Source organism: Branchiostoma belcheri, unplaced genomic scaffold (assembly GCF_001625305.1).
Source record: "Branchiostoma belcheri isolate BF01 breed outbred unplaced genomic scaffold, Haploidv18h27 scaffold3, whole genome shotgun sequence".
Classification (NCBI taxonomy): Eukaryota; Metazoa; Chordata; class Leptocardii; order Amphioxiformes; family Branchiostomatidae; genus Branchiostoma; species Branchiostoma belcheri.
The window spans coordinates 6,096,898-6,110,673 of record NW_017803909.1 but is presented as its reverse complement, the minus strand read 5'-3'; the positions used below and the strand labels follow the sequence as shown (position 1 = coordinate 6,110,673).

The 13,776-nt window shown below is 39.0% G+C and overlaps 2 protein-coding genes across 3 annotated transcripts in view; one reads left to right on the top strand and one right to left on the bottom strand.

The window, feature by feature from the left end:
- Nucleotides 1-13,776, top strand: part of LOC109473401 (NEDD8-activating enzyme E1 regulatory subunit-like) — a 30,299-nt gene that overhangs the window by 11,543 nt on the left and 4,980 nt on the right. Inside the window, exons 7-9 of the mRNA XM_019773260.1 lie at nt 1,342-1,451; nt 13,147-13,256; nt 13,683-13,745. Of these exons, the coding sequence (XP_019628819.1) occupies nt 1,342-1,451; nt 13,147-13,256; nt 13,683-13,745 (283 nt within the window). The remainder of the gene's footprint in view (nt 1-1,341; nt 1,452-13,146; nt 13,257-13,682; nt 13,746-13,776) is intronic.
- Nucleotides 4,903-10,004, bottom strand: LOC109473568. 2 transcript variants are annotated; one of them, XM_019773464.1, is made up of 7 exons: nt 9,797-10,004; nt 8,434-8,538; nt 7,663-7,785; nt 7,108-7,239; nt 6,579-6,692; nt 6,256-6,466; nt 4,903-5,986 (listed from the first exon to the last, which is right to left on the bottom strand). In XM_019773464.1, exons 2-7 carry the CDS (start codon nt 8,515-8,517, stop codon nt 5,739-5,741), a joined length of 912 nt encoding a protein of 303 aa, XP_019629023.1. In that variant the 5' UTR covers nt 8,518-8,538; nt 9,797-10,004; the 3' UTR covers nt 4,903-5,738. The 2 variants fall into 2 exon arrangements, with proteins under 2 accessions (XP_019629023.1, XP_019629024.1); XM_019773465.1 differs by having other exon boundaries at nt 8,434-8,529.

Genomic DNA, 13,776 nt, shown 5'->3' with positions numbered 1-13,776 from the left:
ACCCACTTTAGTACTCCAAAACGGGCCGTCCAAAATACATGTACGTGATGTCAGTGCCCTTATACAATGTAGGTCCTTGTGGCTAACCTGTGGTGCGTGGAGTGTTACACCACCGCAGACCACCAAAGTACCTGACATAATGACGCCCTGTTCTCTCTTTTGTACCCCAAGTTCAACACTTGTGGCAAAGGTGTCGGACGCATGAAAGGTGTTAGCTCTACCGAGCTTGAACATTTGACACCTCAATAATCCAATCGCAGACAGGCTTCTCTTTGTAACAGCGTCGGCTAGATGTCTGTGTATATCTGATAAAAATCCATTAGTTCCAAATCTCTGCACTATCCTTTCAAATGAGGACAAGATTTCTCGTTTACTGCTTAAGTAAGTAGTCTAATTGATATGTCTGTTAACACCTAATGTAAACAAAGCCGGGAGGTGTATAACTAGGGTAAATAAACCAAGTACACCTGTATTCATTCTTGTGATGTTTGGTAAGGTAGTTAATGGTCCCCTTGTGTAAGTATAAGAGCAGGTGAGTATTGCGCCAGGTATGAAGTGGGAAATTAACACTACCAGTCTTGTTTCAGCCATGAATACATCATTGTGTCTGAAGAGAGTTTTGAGTTGTTGATGAATGACTGTTTCTCAACTATAGACATTAAAAGGGTACTTTGTTGTGATAAAGATCCGTACAATTTGTAGTGGCAATCAAAGGCATGCTAATTTTGTTTAGATTCCTAAAAATTTCTATGTCGTAATTGGTAATGCCAATATTTGAGCTGCAATAACTGTAGAAGGCCATAGTTAAATTGTCAATTTGTTGTACATATTTACTCAGTCAATATTGTTATCATCATTCTAAGTTAATGTGCAATTATACATGATATGTGATACTCCATGGGTGAAAAATTCCACTAAGCACAAAGGTTACATGATTTACAGCAATATTTGATCAGTATTACAGTGCATAGTAACAAAATAACTGTCTATGTAGAATTACACGTCATCATGTATGATTACTAATTATGGCAATAAGTTTGTGCTTTAATTTGCCCATTTTTACTGCTGAAATATCATTTTGGCACCAAATCTGTTGGGTTAGTCAGCAGTGAGATGGTAACAGTTGCTATGTCTCTCAACATTGATGTGTAGTCTGTCCCACACTATGATACTGAAATCATAATTCCTGTCACAGTGTGATAGCAACAGGATGGGGTTATCACAATGAGTTCCAATGACCAGCTCTGTTACCTAAAGTTAGCAACATGCCGGTATGTATATTTTCATAGTACTGTTTCAGTTGGCAATCCTTCATCGTTTGACTTTTATCGTTTGACACAGGACCCTTCTGAGCCTGGCCTCCGTGCTGTGGAATTATGGGATACCGCTGCTGGTGTGCCGCTCCTACGGCCTGATTGGTTACATGCGGGTGGTGGTGAAGGAGCACACAGGTTTGTATCCCCACAAAAATTTGCATACCAGTAATAACCTAAACAAGAAAGGTAACATTTGTAAAGCAAATGCATATGTTTACCTTGAGTTCGCATATGGTCTGCTTTGTTAATTCTCCCTGAAACACATTCATATGTTGACAGGAGTCTAAATCCCTCCTGCTGTAAAATTGCAACTTGATGTAACCCAACCCTAGTTACATGTACCAAGGTGACAGACATCAGGTTCAGGTCATTGACCTTATTTATTTGGAACGGAAGAAGAAGAATTACTATTACTGATAGTAATTTTGGTGAGTTCAGCACGTATAAACCCCCATGTGACTGAGAACAGCAGATGATAATGAGTGAGCTTGATTGAACCATGACTTTGTAACCGGTACTTCAACTTATAGTGAAACATCAAGCTGACAACAAGACAGCCCGATGGCAGACTTTCCCCAGACTGGTTTGTGACCCTTAAAGTCCTGTGCACAGACAGAAATAGAAGCACTTAGTACGGCAGACACTGCAGACTGATCCACTCTTATTAATGGTTCAGAATCACGGCATATTCAACATAGATAAATAATGTAGGAATGGTAAAAATTGTCAGTAATGGATTCTTCACATTAATTTTAGGTATTATTAATAACTAATTAGTAAGTAGCAGATAACATGTATATGGATGGGAAGGACAGGCTATCAAAATTACTCGTCTGAGTCAAACACATTGTTAGCAGGCCTCTGGGGTACATGGTGGACGAACTGTGGTCAGCACAGGGACTACCATGTAATACGATTTATATGTAGGGTTCAGGTTGGCACCTCTGAGTTGTGCCAGTCCCATATCAGATCCAGACTATAGTTATTTATCCTGGACCTGTGCCGTGCATGTAGCAGTACTCGCACCGGGGGACATGGTCTTGAAAGAATTACTAACAGTGTTCAGGATAATTTCTGAATTACAATTTAATTTTGGACCTGTTTAACCTTATACTACATGTATGAATCCAAAATGAAATTGTCTATATCAAAGTGAAGATTGCTAGAGGTAACATTCACTATGATGCATATTTAGTATCATTTATGAACAGGCATTACTGAATTTGATTATGATAGGAGAGGCAGTCATATGCATTGACTGCACTGTGCACTTATCATAATCATTTGTAAATGTCTAATTTCAAGTGTAAGACATCTTTGGAAGATAGGTGTCACTTACCTGCAATATCTGTCATTCATGCACATGTAATTTGATTGTGAAACTATAATTTCAAGGGTTCGTCTTGGCTTGTGAATGTTGCCATTTTTGGCATGGAATACATAAATTATGCAAATTAGCCTGACATTTGCTGTTGCCGTCGGTGATGCAATGTGCATCAATGAAACACAGAGATCTGTTGGTGAAGAAAGTCATGAATCTGTCCGCTGGCAGGAAATGATAGGTCGTTGTGTGTCCCAGTGCGTGGGTTTCTGGCAGACGTCCCGACCGCCCCCTGCGTGTGAGGACCGGGGATTACGTGATGACTGACTTGCCAACAGGTTGACAAACGAGTAAATCAGTCTGCCCGGGTTCCCTAAATTTCTCTAACTGTCTCCGTAGGCTGATGAGTTTGGGGCTGTCCAGTCCAGGCAGAATGGCAACAATTCTCCTCATGTCAGGTTTAGGCGACCTCTTGAAGCTTCGGTCCATCAATTCAATTACTATAATGTATATAGGTGGTTCTTGTCTGCTTAATTTTTTGAAGATTAAAAATTTCTGGTACAACTATTATTGCTGTATCAATTGCAAATAATTTGGTACCAAAAAAGATTGCATTTTATTTGTAACTACCGTAACGGTTACTGTGTACATGTATATTGCAGTATCTTTTTTTGGTATCAGGTATTTTTTTAGTTTGTACATGATACTAACAACTTCCTGCCTGGGCGAATAGGGCTCATTACAAGTAACATAAAAAAGACAAACAAAGGAGAAAGAACTATATACAGTATGTGACTTAAGTCTAAATGGTACTCTAAATTCTAACTTAATTGTTGCGGTTGACTTCTTTTTCTGAAACTAGAGGAAGAAGATAATGAATTTTGATTTAAAGATTCTTCTACTATCAGAGTTCTGTGTTGTAGTCCTACAGCTGATGTGCCAAGACATAAGAATGCTGAGTCATTGTAAAAGTTGAAGGGAGTTTCGCAACAGCCATTTGGGTTGGGTGATTCCCAAATGGCTGTTGCGAAAGTTGAACTTTACAGTACAGGAAAGGCAGTCAAACTATTTTTGTCCCTGAACTTTGGCAAGAAGGTTGTTTTTTCCGCAGCTTCGGAAGGCTGGTCGCCAAAGTTAAATAGTTTTTAACGTTGACCTTGCAGTTTTTGTTCCAATGGGATTCCCATTAATGTGAACTAACGCGTGCTGAAATAGGTTCCACATGGTGGAAATGTGTGTTTATCTGGCAGTTGTACAGTATTATGGGTAACGAGCTTCTAGACTGTTCTCATGATGATCAATTTGTCAATGGCTGGATCTATAACCTTTGACACTTCAGACTGATAATGCCATTTGACTTTACTGGCCACACAGGGCTGTCTGTCCTTTCTGATTAAGAGATACTTACTAAGCTCAAGCAGCAGAACGTTCTCAAACCAGATACTAGTACCTCAATGAACTCAATGCACAGTAACTGTTGATGTTGTCTTCCGCTGGCTGTGACAGGTTAACATCATTTAATCCACCGGGGAAGTACATGTAGTAACTACCCAATAGCTCTCTTTAACAAGTGCAATGAACACAGTCACATGGACCATGGCTGAATGTCCTCACCTGTATGCATTTACATAATTACAGTATGATTTCCAGTAGCGTTTACTGTATTTGTTGAGTGACAACTGCCAGGATTTAAAATCACAACCCGTTGGTCCAGATGCACCGAGTCACACTATACGTGCTACTGACTATGGCCAGGACTACGTAGAGGTAGTACTCACTAGTAGTAGAACAAAGTTGGAAAACTTTTATATAATTAATGGATTTTTTATTATTTCTGGAGTTTGTATTTTACAACATGTACATACATTTGTACGTACAGGACATTACCTAATTCATCCGCATCAGTTTGAATTCTCCTAAACTTAAAGGGCTTGATATGTCAAACTTCCATCTGTTTATCTTCATTCTCTCTTAACTCTTTTTTATATATTTTGTTAAATATCCCATTTGTTTGACATTTTGTGTGTAACGTTATGTGTGTGTTACATTTTTTAATGATATGAATCTTTATTGCATGTTCTTGCCCAGATGGGCTAAATGCACAAGAGGATAACCCCCCTCCCCGGCCATCCTAAGCCCATGTGTTGCATGAATTAATGTTGTTTTTTTTTTTTCTGGCTAGTTACATGTAGTGCAGTGAGTGAATTTCACACCCAGACAACTGAAAATACAAGTAATGCTCAGACTCTCAAAATTGTTCACCATTAAATTTTATTGAATAAAACTCATGGTGTTCCATTTTCATACACCACAAAATCTTGTAATAGGTTATTTTGCCTCAATAAACATCCCCACCATGACAGTTATGATATGATGACTATAGTATTGGTGTATTACTAAAAAGCTTGCATTAAGTGGTATTAAAAAAAAAATTATGATTGTGCAATGATCGTTCTCATGAAAATGTCATGCTTTCTTTAGACTTTCACAATCTAACTGGCTTACTCTTTGGGAACCTTGACTAAACCACCCAAAAATTATTGAGCACGTAGTACATGACATTGTGTGAAAAAAAAGTTAAGAAAAAAAAAAAAGATAATCCGTAACCTATTAATGACATTTCAAGAATGCATTATATGCCTTTGACTTATAACGCATTTGGAAAGTGATATTTTTTAAAATACTGAATTACATCTAGCCTTTGTCAAAAATTGTAAATGCATGCTATATGAAGATGTAACTTACTCCAACCTATTTACAGTATTGAGTATGATTGACAGACATTACATAAGACTCATCACAGACAATGCTCCAAATCTCTTTCTTTCTCAAGTACTGCAAATCTGCAGTGACTTTTTGGTCGGCCATTAATTTTTTATGTAAGAGTATAATATAGACCAAGAAATGAAAACTATAATCTCTTTCAATGAATATGAAATCAATTTGTTTCTTCAAAAATAATGACCAAACGCATTAGTTGGTAGATTTCATGCATCGAAATTTCTTTGATCATCAAGTAATAAGACTTTGTCATCAGTTTGCTTTTGGTGTTAGATGCAATAGATTGAAAATCTTTATGACTGACAACACAAGCATAAGGCTCAGCAGATCCACCTTGAAATCCAACTGCACACGGGGTAACAGACCCTTGGGCAGCTAAACCAGCGACGGCGACGCCTGCCACCCCAAAAGCGCTTCACTCGGGTTGGCTGCTGCTCGTTCTCTTCTCCTTCCTTCTCCTGTTCTGCAGCGCGCTTCTTTCGACCGCAGATTGATTTGCAGACTGTTCTGCAGACGTAGCTCCTCACCAAATGGCAGATGACTCGCTTCTTACGCTCCTGTGGTTCACCTAATAAAAAATGATAAAACTTTATGTAAATGGAACAGTGTAACTTTAAAATTTTACATACTTCTGGTGCTGCCAAGTTTAGACTGCTTTACGATTACAGTTGTAGACAATAGCAGGAGAAAAGAACATACATCTAGCTTAGGGTTGATAGCTTGCTGGATTTGTTGAATACAATATTCAGGGTAACATATCAAGGGTATGGAAATATAGGTACCTTTTCAATTACCCAGCCTACAGTATTTTCTTCTGTAAGAGAATATGTCGCTTACCTTCCGTATTGCCACTGTCTCCTGCAACACTGGTGGGGTCCACTCCTGGGGTACCAGGCTCTTCTGCTGTCTTCACACCCCACTGTGTCTCCAGTGGACCACAGAACTCGTCCATTTTGTCGCTCAGTGAAGAGCGATTGAACGGCTCTCGGCTGTTGTCCACACTAAGGTACTCGCTGGGGCCTTGTTGGGCCACTTCCACCTCCCCATCCTGCAACAAAATAGCAAGCCAATGTGTTATTTGTTGTAAAAAAAACACTACCACTGACTAATAAATTAGATATTGTAGACTTTGTTCAAGAAAGCAAGTTGTGGATATGCACCTCTCCGTCTTCCATCCTTTGGGCCAGGCTGTCAACTTCTTCGATGTCCTGATCCTTCTCATAGTCAGTGATGTAGCACATCTTCTGCATTTCAAACTTGTAGGCGCTGAGACCCTATAAAAGGAAAGAGAATAAAAGCGTCCTGTACATTGTACCACAATGATAACATTATCCATGCTACTGAGATAAAGAGGAGGGAGGGGTAGAGTTAAGCAAACTGGCAGAATTAGAAATGCAATATTTGTGCTTACCATTAATTAAGTTACCTTATTTTAAGTTGATTGTACATAATTCAGCGATTACTTTATGTTGTATTGTTATGTTATTATCTTTATTGTGTTTGGGGATTGCCCCCCAGGGTGCATTGAAAACCGCCTTCAGAGTGATATGTTCTCAGGTTAAATAAATAAATAAGTAAACAAATAAACAATGTGTGTGCAAGAGAACATGATCATTAAGTAACAAAAAGAGGACAAAAGCTACAGAGTGTTGGGTAGAAATGTATTTGTGTGACAGTGACTTCACTCACTGTGTTGGTATCATGCATCAGTGCCGAAGTACCATCAGAGTCTCGCGTGTAGAAAGTCTCTGTCTTCGCCTTGACATCAACCTCTATCTTTTCATTAAGAATCACTTCATTGACCTTCCACAGACGATTACCCTAAGAAACAAAGGAAGGAAGTAATGGGGTTAGCTCTGAGAAAACATGCAACATGATGGTATTGAATATAAATTCTTTATTCACAGCCACTTGTTAAACAATAAGTGATATGCATTGATTTAAACAGTCAAGTGTTTGGGAATGGAATAACTTTCCTCCAATCATTCACCAACGTGAAGAAATTAAATTGTGGATGTATCAGAGTTTTCTTGGACATATATATTAGGAGGGACAATATGCATGTATGAGAAATTTTTAGATTTGCATATAATGGGAGCCATCAAAGAACAGAATATTGTATAACTTTTGATATTCCTCATTAATTTGAATATGCATAGTAAATGTTGTTGAATTTGGTGCCTAAAGCTTGATGCTGCTTTTAATATTAACTAAGTAAGACAATGGCTTTTTAATTGTTCTTACCGTGACTATGTTGGCGTCTTTGGACAGAAACACGCCCAGCATACTTGCCCCAATCACCACCACCAGTACTGCAGTTCCCACTGCAAGCCCCATGGTCAGGCGTTTCCGATTGGCAGCAACTTCCTGTAACAGAACATAGTCATCTCATTTCCTCCAGGAATTCTCGATCAAAGATAAAAAAACATCATTTATAGCCAGATTGACTACATATTGACATTTAATTTAATTTTGTGGTACATGTACAAAATTTTATTATAAGGCCATACCGTCTTAATTTTATGGATGACATCCGCGTGTGCATTGATTTTTGCCTGCTCTCTCTCTCTCTCTCTCTCAAAAAAAAAGATCACGTCCTCCGAGGCTCTGGCCTGGCTCTAGGCCTGGGTAGTCTATGGCAGTTGGTGACAATACGGAGCCGGGCACCCAGGCTACTGAAGCTCCACAGCTCCAGAACTCAGTACATACATACATACAGTGCCAATTCATAAATTCCGCAAAAAGCCGGCTCGTCGGATACGTCACTATGTACTGCCACAATTCACAATACTGCTTTGTATTCCTGTGGTTTAGTAGCATTTTTATTTTTGGCCGGAATTTTTTTTTATTCGCCCGCGCGCACTAGTTTAGGGGTCTTCGGAGGATGTCATCCATAAAATTAAGTCGGTGTGGTCTAATATAGGGCTGAAGCTTTGGAACCAAATCTTTGAGAGCAAGTGTAGCAATGCTTGATACGTGTACACATGTGATTCAATTTAATTTTGTAAATTTCACCTTGACAATCTCCACTTTGTCCGCATCATGATCTGTTGGCGGGCCCGCGTTCGGGGGGAGTGGTTTCTTGTCTTCCTTGGTCATTCCTGCAACGTCCTACATGTACAAGGAAAGATCGCATCAAGATTGAAGTCTCACTTTTTTTTTGCCAGCAAATACTCAGGCCCAAGCAGTTGGTTAGTAACTGTTGGACACTAAGTAAGGGGGAACAGTGAATCTTGAAGTTTACACAATGTACATGCTACTTGTTTTCCCCAAGGCAATGTTATGGTGACATGGTGAACTGCAGAATTGAGAGGTACTGGGTTCAACTTCCAATCGCTTCAGACACTCAGATAACTTGGGATAAAGGGAGTTATGGTCTTCTAAAGGTACATGTAGCTGCTCTGACATGTTATCTGTGTATTAATGTTTGCCTATTTCTACTCTTTAGGCCACACCAATTTAATTTGTAACAGTTGGTTCTCGGATTTTTTCAGGAAAAATATGAAGCGACAGGGCGAAAAAAATAAAAATAAAAACAGATCTAGGCATCCTATTATAGCCCCAAATGCTACGATAGGAGGTATGAAGTCAACACAAAAGGCTGGTTCAAAATTTAAACAATGAATTTTGAACTTCTAATGATACCACTGCATTGAAAGATGGAATAACTGTAACGACAGTAGGAAGAAAAGGACTGTTTTCAACTGTTCAGGGCAAAATATGAGCATTTTGCAGTTGATTCTGAAATTTTCTTTTTTTTGCAAATCAGGAAAAAATGAAGAGGCGAATCCGAGAACCAACAAATTAAATTGGTGTGGCCTTAAGCTGCTTTTAAAGCCTGGTAGAGGCTAACATATTGTACAATAGATTGACATAATGTAAGCAGACTCGTCTGTCGCACTGAGCACATTAAGCTATTAGTGTTACTGGAACATTCAAAGATGCCCGGAGGGCTTCAAGCATGAGTGGGTAACCATATACCTGGTGACACACATACCGAGCTTTAAAATATGTCTGGTGGTTTCTGTCATTAATTTTATAGCACAGAATCATTGGACCAAAAAATGCTTCCTTTTCCTTAAGACTTGCATTATAGGGTCAGAACAGACACATCACATGACACAAAGTGCATCCCCAATTCTTCCACAGACAAGTACGCATCGAATATGCCTGGAGATTATTTTCACCAAGTTTAATCTTTTATAGTATCAACTACATGACAATGACATATGCCAAACTTTTTTTCTGTACACATTCCATTCACAAACCAGGCTCAGGTTTTCAATCATTTTACTCAAAATCAAGACAAAACAAAATCCCCGCTAGGAAGCATCCATCTCAAAGCTGAAAAAGCTGAACAATAAAAGGAAATGATAACCTGTTGATATGATGATCAAGACGCAGTACTGTACTGCAGCTGAAGACTGGTGCTTGGGGACTAGCACAGCTTGGTTGGCTCGTCGGACGGTCAGTCGGTTGGTCGGACGGTTGGTCGGTTGGTCGGACGGTTGGTTGGTTGGTTGGTTGACGCAGAGCTCTGCTCGTTTTTCTGGCCCCCGCCGTCAGGATCTGACAGAACCAGCCACACGGCTGCGTATTTATTGGTATTCAGAACAATAGAGACCAGTGTCTGACAAGGAAACGATATTTTAGAAAAATAGAACAATTATATGCAGGTGTGGGGTGAAGGTTCATCCATACCTTTTGACAATGGACACCTGCATGTGTGGAATATTAATGAAAAGACTATACATGCCAACACCTAGCTTACATGGTAATCTCCAAGCAGATGTTGGTAGGCAAAATTATGCTGTTTTCCAGACCTTTTTTCTGTTTTTGTTTCCAATTTCTGTTACAATATTAATACTGCCTCCCAACATCTACCTGGAGATTACTACATTTTGTACACCGCGGGTTACCATGTGAATATTAGCACACCAACTGAATCATGAGTGTTTTGTTTGAAAAGTGTACTAGTATGCAAAAGTTGGACCCAAATTTAAAGAGACTCAGTCAGTGAATACTGAGACAATGCACATGCTTTCAAAATATTATGACAAAGAAAATATATTTCAGTATACAAATAAGGTTCAAATATGAAGTTGTCATCATCATGTGGAGTCTCCAACTTGGTGTCAATTGGTGTGAAGTTTGACAATGGTCAATTGGTGTGAAGTTCGAATGTCAGAACAACTGAATGCTTAGTTTTTGTCACTTTTACTGGTCAGCCTCATTTACACGCACTCACTCACTTGGTTAAATTTGCCTGAGAAGGGGTAAATGGATCCAGAACAAGAGAGAGCATTTCTACAGAGGCTTGCACTGGGACGAGTAGTTGTTACCTCCATCAAAATGGAGGTATTGTTTTTGGCGTGTCTGTCTGTCTGTCTGAGTGTGTGTTTGTGTTTCTGCACATTTGTAGTCAGCGTATTTCAGAATGCCTTTGTGGATTGTGATGAAATTTGGTATGTTGGTAGGACTTAGGAAGATAAAGGTCAAGGTCAAATATGGGCCTCCTGGTGGCTGACCTTGGTACTACAGCAGAACTTCTGTTTTTTTTATCTTTTGTCCTGAACATGCTATGGTCTTGACTCTTCGGTGACAGATAGCTTATCCTGTCAGGAATAAGTGGTGTGGGTTTGGTTCCCCTAGCAGCTTGTTCTGGAACTGCAAGGGACTTTCTGGTGAAATCTTCTATAGCCGATAAGTCCAGATAGGAACAACATATTTTCATCATTTCTGGTATGTAGGTAGCTGAAAGAGAGATGTACATAATCAAATGCAAATTATGCAAATGAAGACTTAATTTGCGTTATTAAAGTCAGGAAATTCTGTAATTGCAGTGTTTTACATAATTATAGTACTTTGCATACATGTAATGCATGTAATATACGGCAAGTGGAACATCAACAGATACCAATTATGCAAATAATGACCTAATTTGCATAATTAATGTGAAAATGCTGTGATTTCTTAATGGTGAACCCCGTGAATGATGGGAATTTTATACCTTGTGACGTGAAGTAAAAAAAAGTAAAGGTTAACATCACTATGTGTATATTATGTTAATATAGAGGTCATTTGCATAATTAATTAGGACATGTTGACTTGAAATATTGCCAAAAGATAGGAATTTCACGAGCAAAATATTGTAATTTGAGTTTACAAAAGAAACCATGAATTTAACTAGATTAACAAACCTTAAATTTAACTGATTTTCCATAATCAAAGACAAATCCCCCCCAAAAAAACATTTACATATTAAAAACTCATGGAGGTATGGAATCTCCAAATTCTTGTTACATTTTCTCTTTGAGAGTAATTTGTGACTAAATAAAAATGTGTGTATTTTGGCATTCAGGACAGTAGAGACCAGTGTCTGACAAGGAAACGATATTTTAGAAAAATAGAACAATTATTATGCAGGTGTGGGGTGATCATGAAGGTGAAGGTGATCAGAGTGCCCTGAGGTTCATCCGTACTCTTGTCTTTGCAGCTGAGGGGATTTCTGTGTGCTCACATTACCAAGAAAAGGAAACGGACATGTTAAAAAATAGAAGAATTAAAGGTGGTTGAACCTTTTGACAATGGACGCCTGCGCAATGAGAAGACTATGCCAACACCTAGCTTATCAGGCTATCTCCAAGCAGATATTGGAAGGCAAAATTATGCCATTTGCTAATAACTGCCAATTTTAGCAGCTACAGGCGCATATTGACTGAGCATAAATCTCTGGGTCCTGAGACTTATCCAGGGCACCTTGCCATCTTTTTGGATACAAAATGTACTTTTGCCATTTTCTACCCAAAAATTGATATATTCAAAATTTAGTGGTTTTGGTATTGTCAGGTTGGCGAGGGAGGCAAAAGTTTTCTTTTGGCCAAATGAAAGATTTGTTTCATGGCAATATCAAGTATTTTGCCTTGCCTTTTCCTATTATTCAAATCAAGATTGAAGACATGAAAAGCATTGAAAATGTAGGTCACTGACTCAGTTGAATTGCCCCAGCGATCAAGCACCCTGAGGTCCTGGCTGTTTGGGGATTTCTGTGCGCCCACATTACCAAGAAAAGGAAGCAGACATCATCAAAAACACTATTGTAACAATTACCGGGAAAGGTGATTGAACCCTAAATGAATGCAGGTGCACTGGGCAGACTGAGCTGTCCTTATTTTGATGCTGAGTCAGGATCAAATGAGGGTTCTTAAATGTTTGCACTCAGACTAGCACTGGAAAACCTAGAAATTGTCTGTAGATCATAGTAAAATGGTTTGAATGATGATGATGACGATCAATGCTTTACAAAAGTTTCTGTGAACAAACAATGCAATTTGTGCAATGAGGTCACAAGAATTAGGCTATTACAATAAGTGATGTCAGAAACCATAAATTTCACTATCATGGAAGCAGATGTATAACTCCAGTAGCAGCTGAATTATCTCTCAATAATTGAGCAGCTTCTGGGCCATATGCAGAGTACTAAGAAATACATTTTGTACTATGTTACAGTATTGTGTGCCTGTAATGGGAAGAGTGACTAACAATAATATTCTCAATACATTACACAACTAGAGCTACATGTATACCTTAAACTGACATACCGACCTAACCAAGATACAATAATGTATTAACAGCATGCAATTTGGCTGTACCAATTCATTGATGATTGATTGATTGACTGATTCATGTCTTCAAAAAAGTCTGTTATCTGTTGTATGTGCCTTCCAGTGATTGAGTCCCACCCGGACAATGCACACTCTGATCTGAGACTGGACCGACCCTTTCCAGCCCTGACTGCTTACGTGGATGCCATAGACATGGACTCTCTCAGCAAGAAGGTGAGTGGAGACCACTGGACATCTACACTCCACACTGGTAACCAACCCAGATGATTGTATTATGCAATGCTATTATTGCAGCCTACTTACTGAAGCAAAACAAGAAGAGCATAAAAAAAAGCTGGCCCGGCCTTCAGAAAAAAAGAACTAGATGAAGGCACTGCAAAGTTGGAAGAGCTTTTAAAAAAGCTGGCATTTCGGCATTGTCGAAAAGATTATTTAAAAAGTACCGACAGCGGGATTCGAACTGGCGAATTTAGCTTGCCAAGTCATGCAAGACCAAAAAAAAATGCCGTTGTATGCCTCAGACAGTCTGTGTGTTGCACAAACTATGGGAAGTTGGCAGCATTTCTTCCTATGTACATTATCAGCTAATAAATACATTTGGGTGTGCCTGACTCTGGATTGATCTCTGACCTTTCTCAGGATCACAGCCACACCCCCTTCCCAGTCATCCTGATGAAGAACTTGATCCAGTGGAGGAAAGAGGTAAGCAGAAATGATGAATATGAACATAATC

What these genes read in the sequence shown, in the direction of transcription:
- LOC109473568 (XM_019773464.1), bottom strand. Translation starts at nt 8,517, where the DNA reads ATGACCAAGGAAGACAAGAAACCACTCCCCCCGAACGCGGGCCCGCCA. An exon ending in AAGACGCCAACATAGTCACG is followed by an intron (nt 7,240 to 7,662) that starts GTAAGAACAATT and finishes TTTGTTTCTTAG; the next exon opens with GGTAATCGTCTGTGGAAGGT. An exon ending in AAAGGATGGAAGACGGAGAG is followed by an intron (nt 6,467 to 6,578) that starts GTGCATATCCAC and finishes ATTTTGTTGCAG; the next exon opens with GATGGGGAGGTGGAAGTGGC.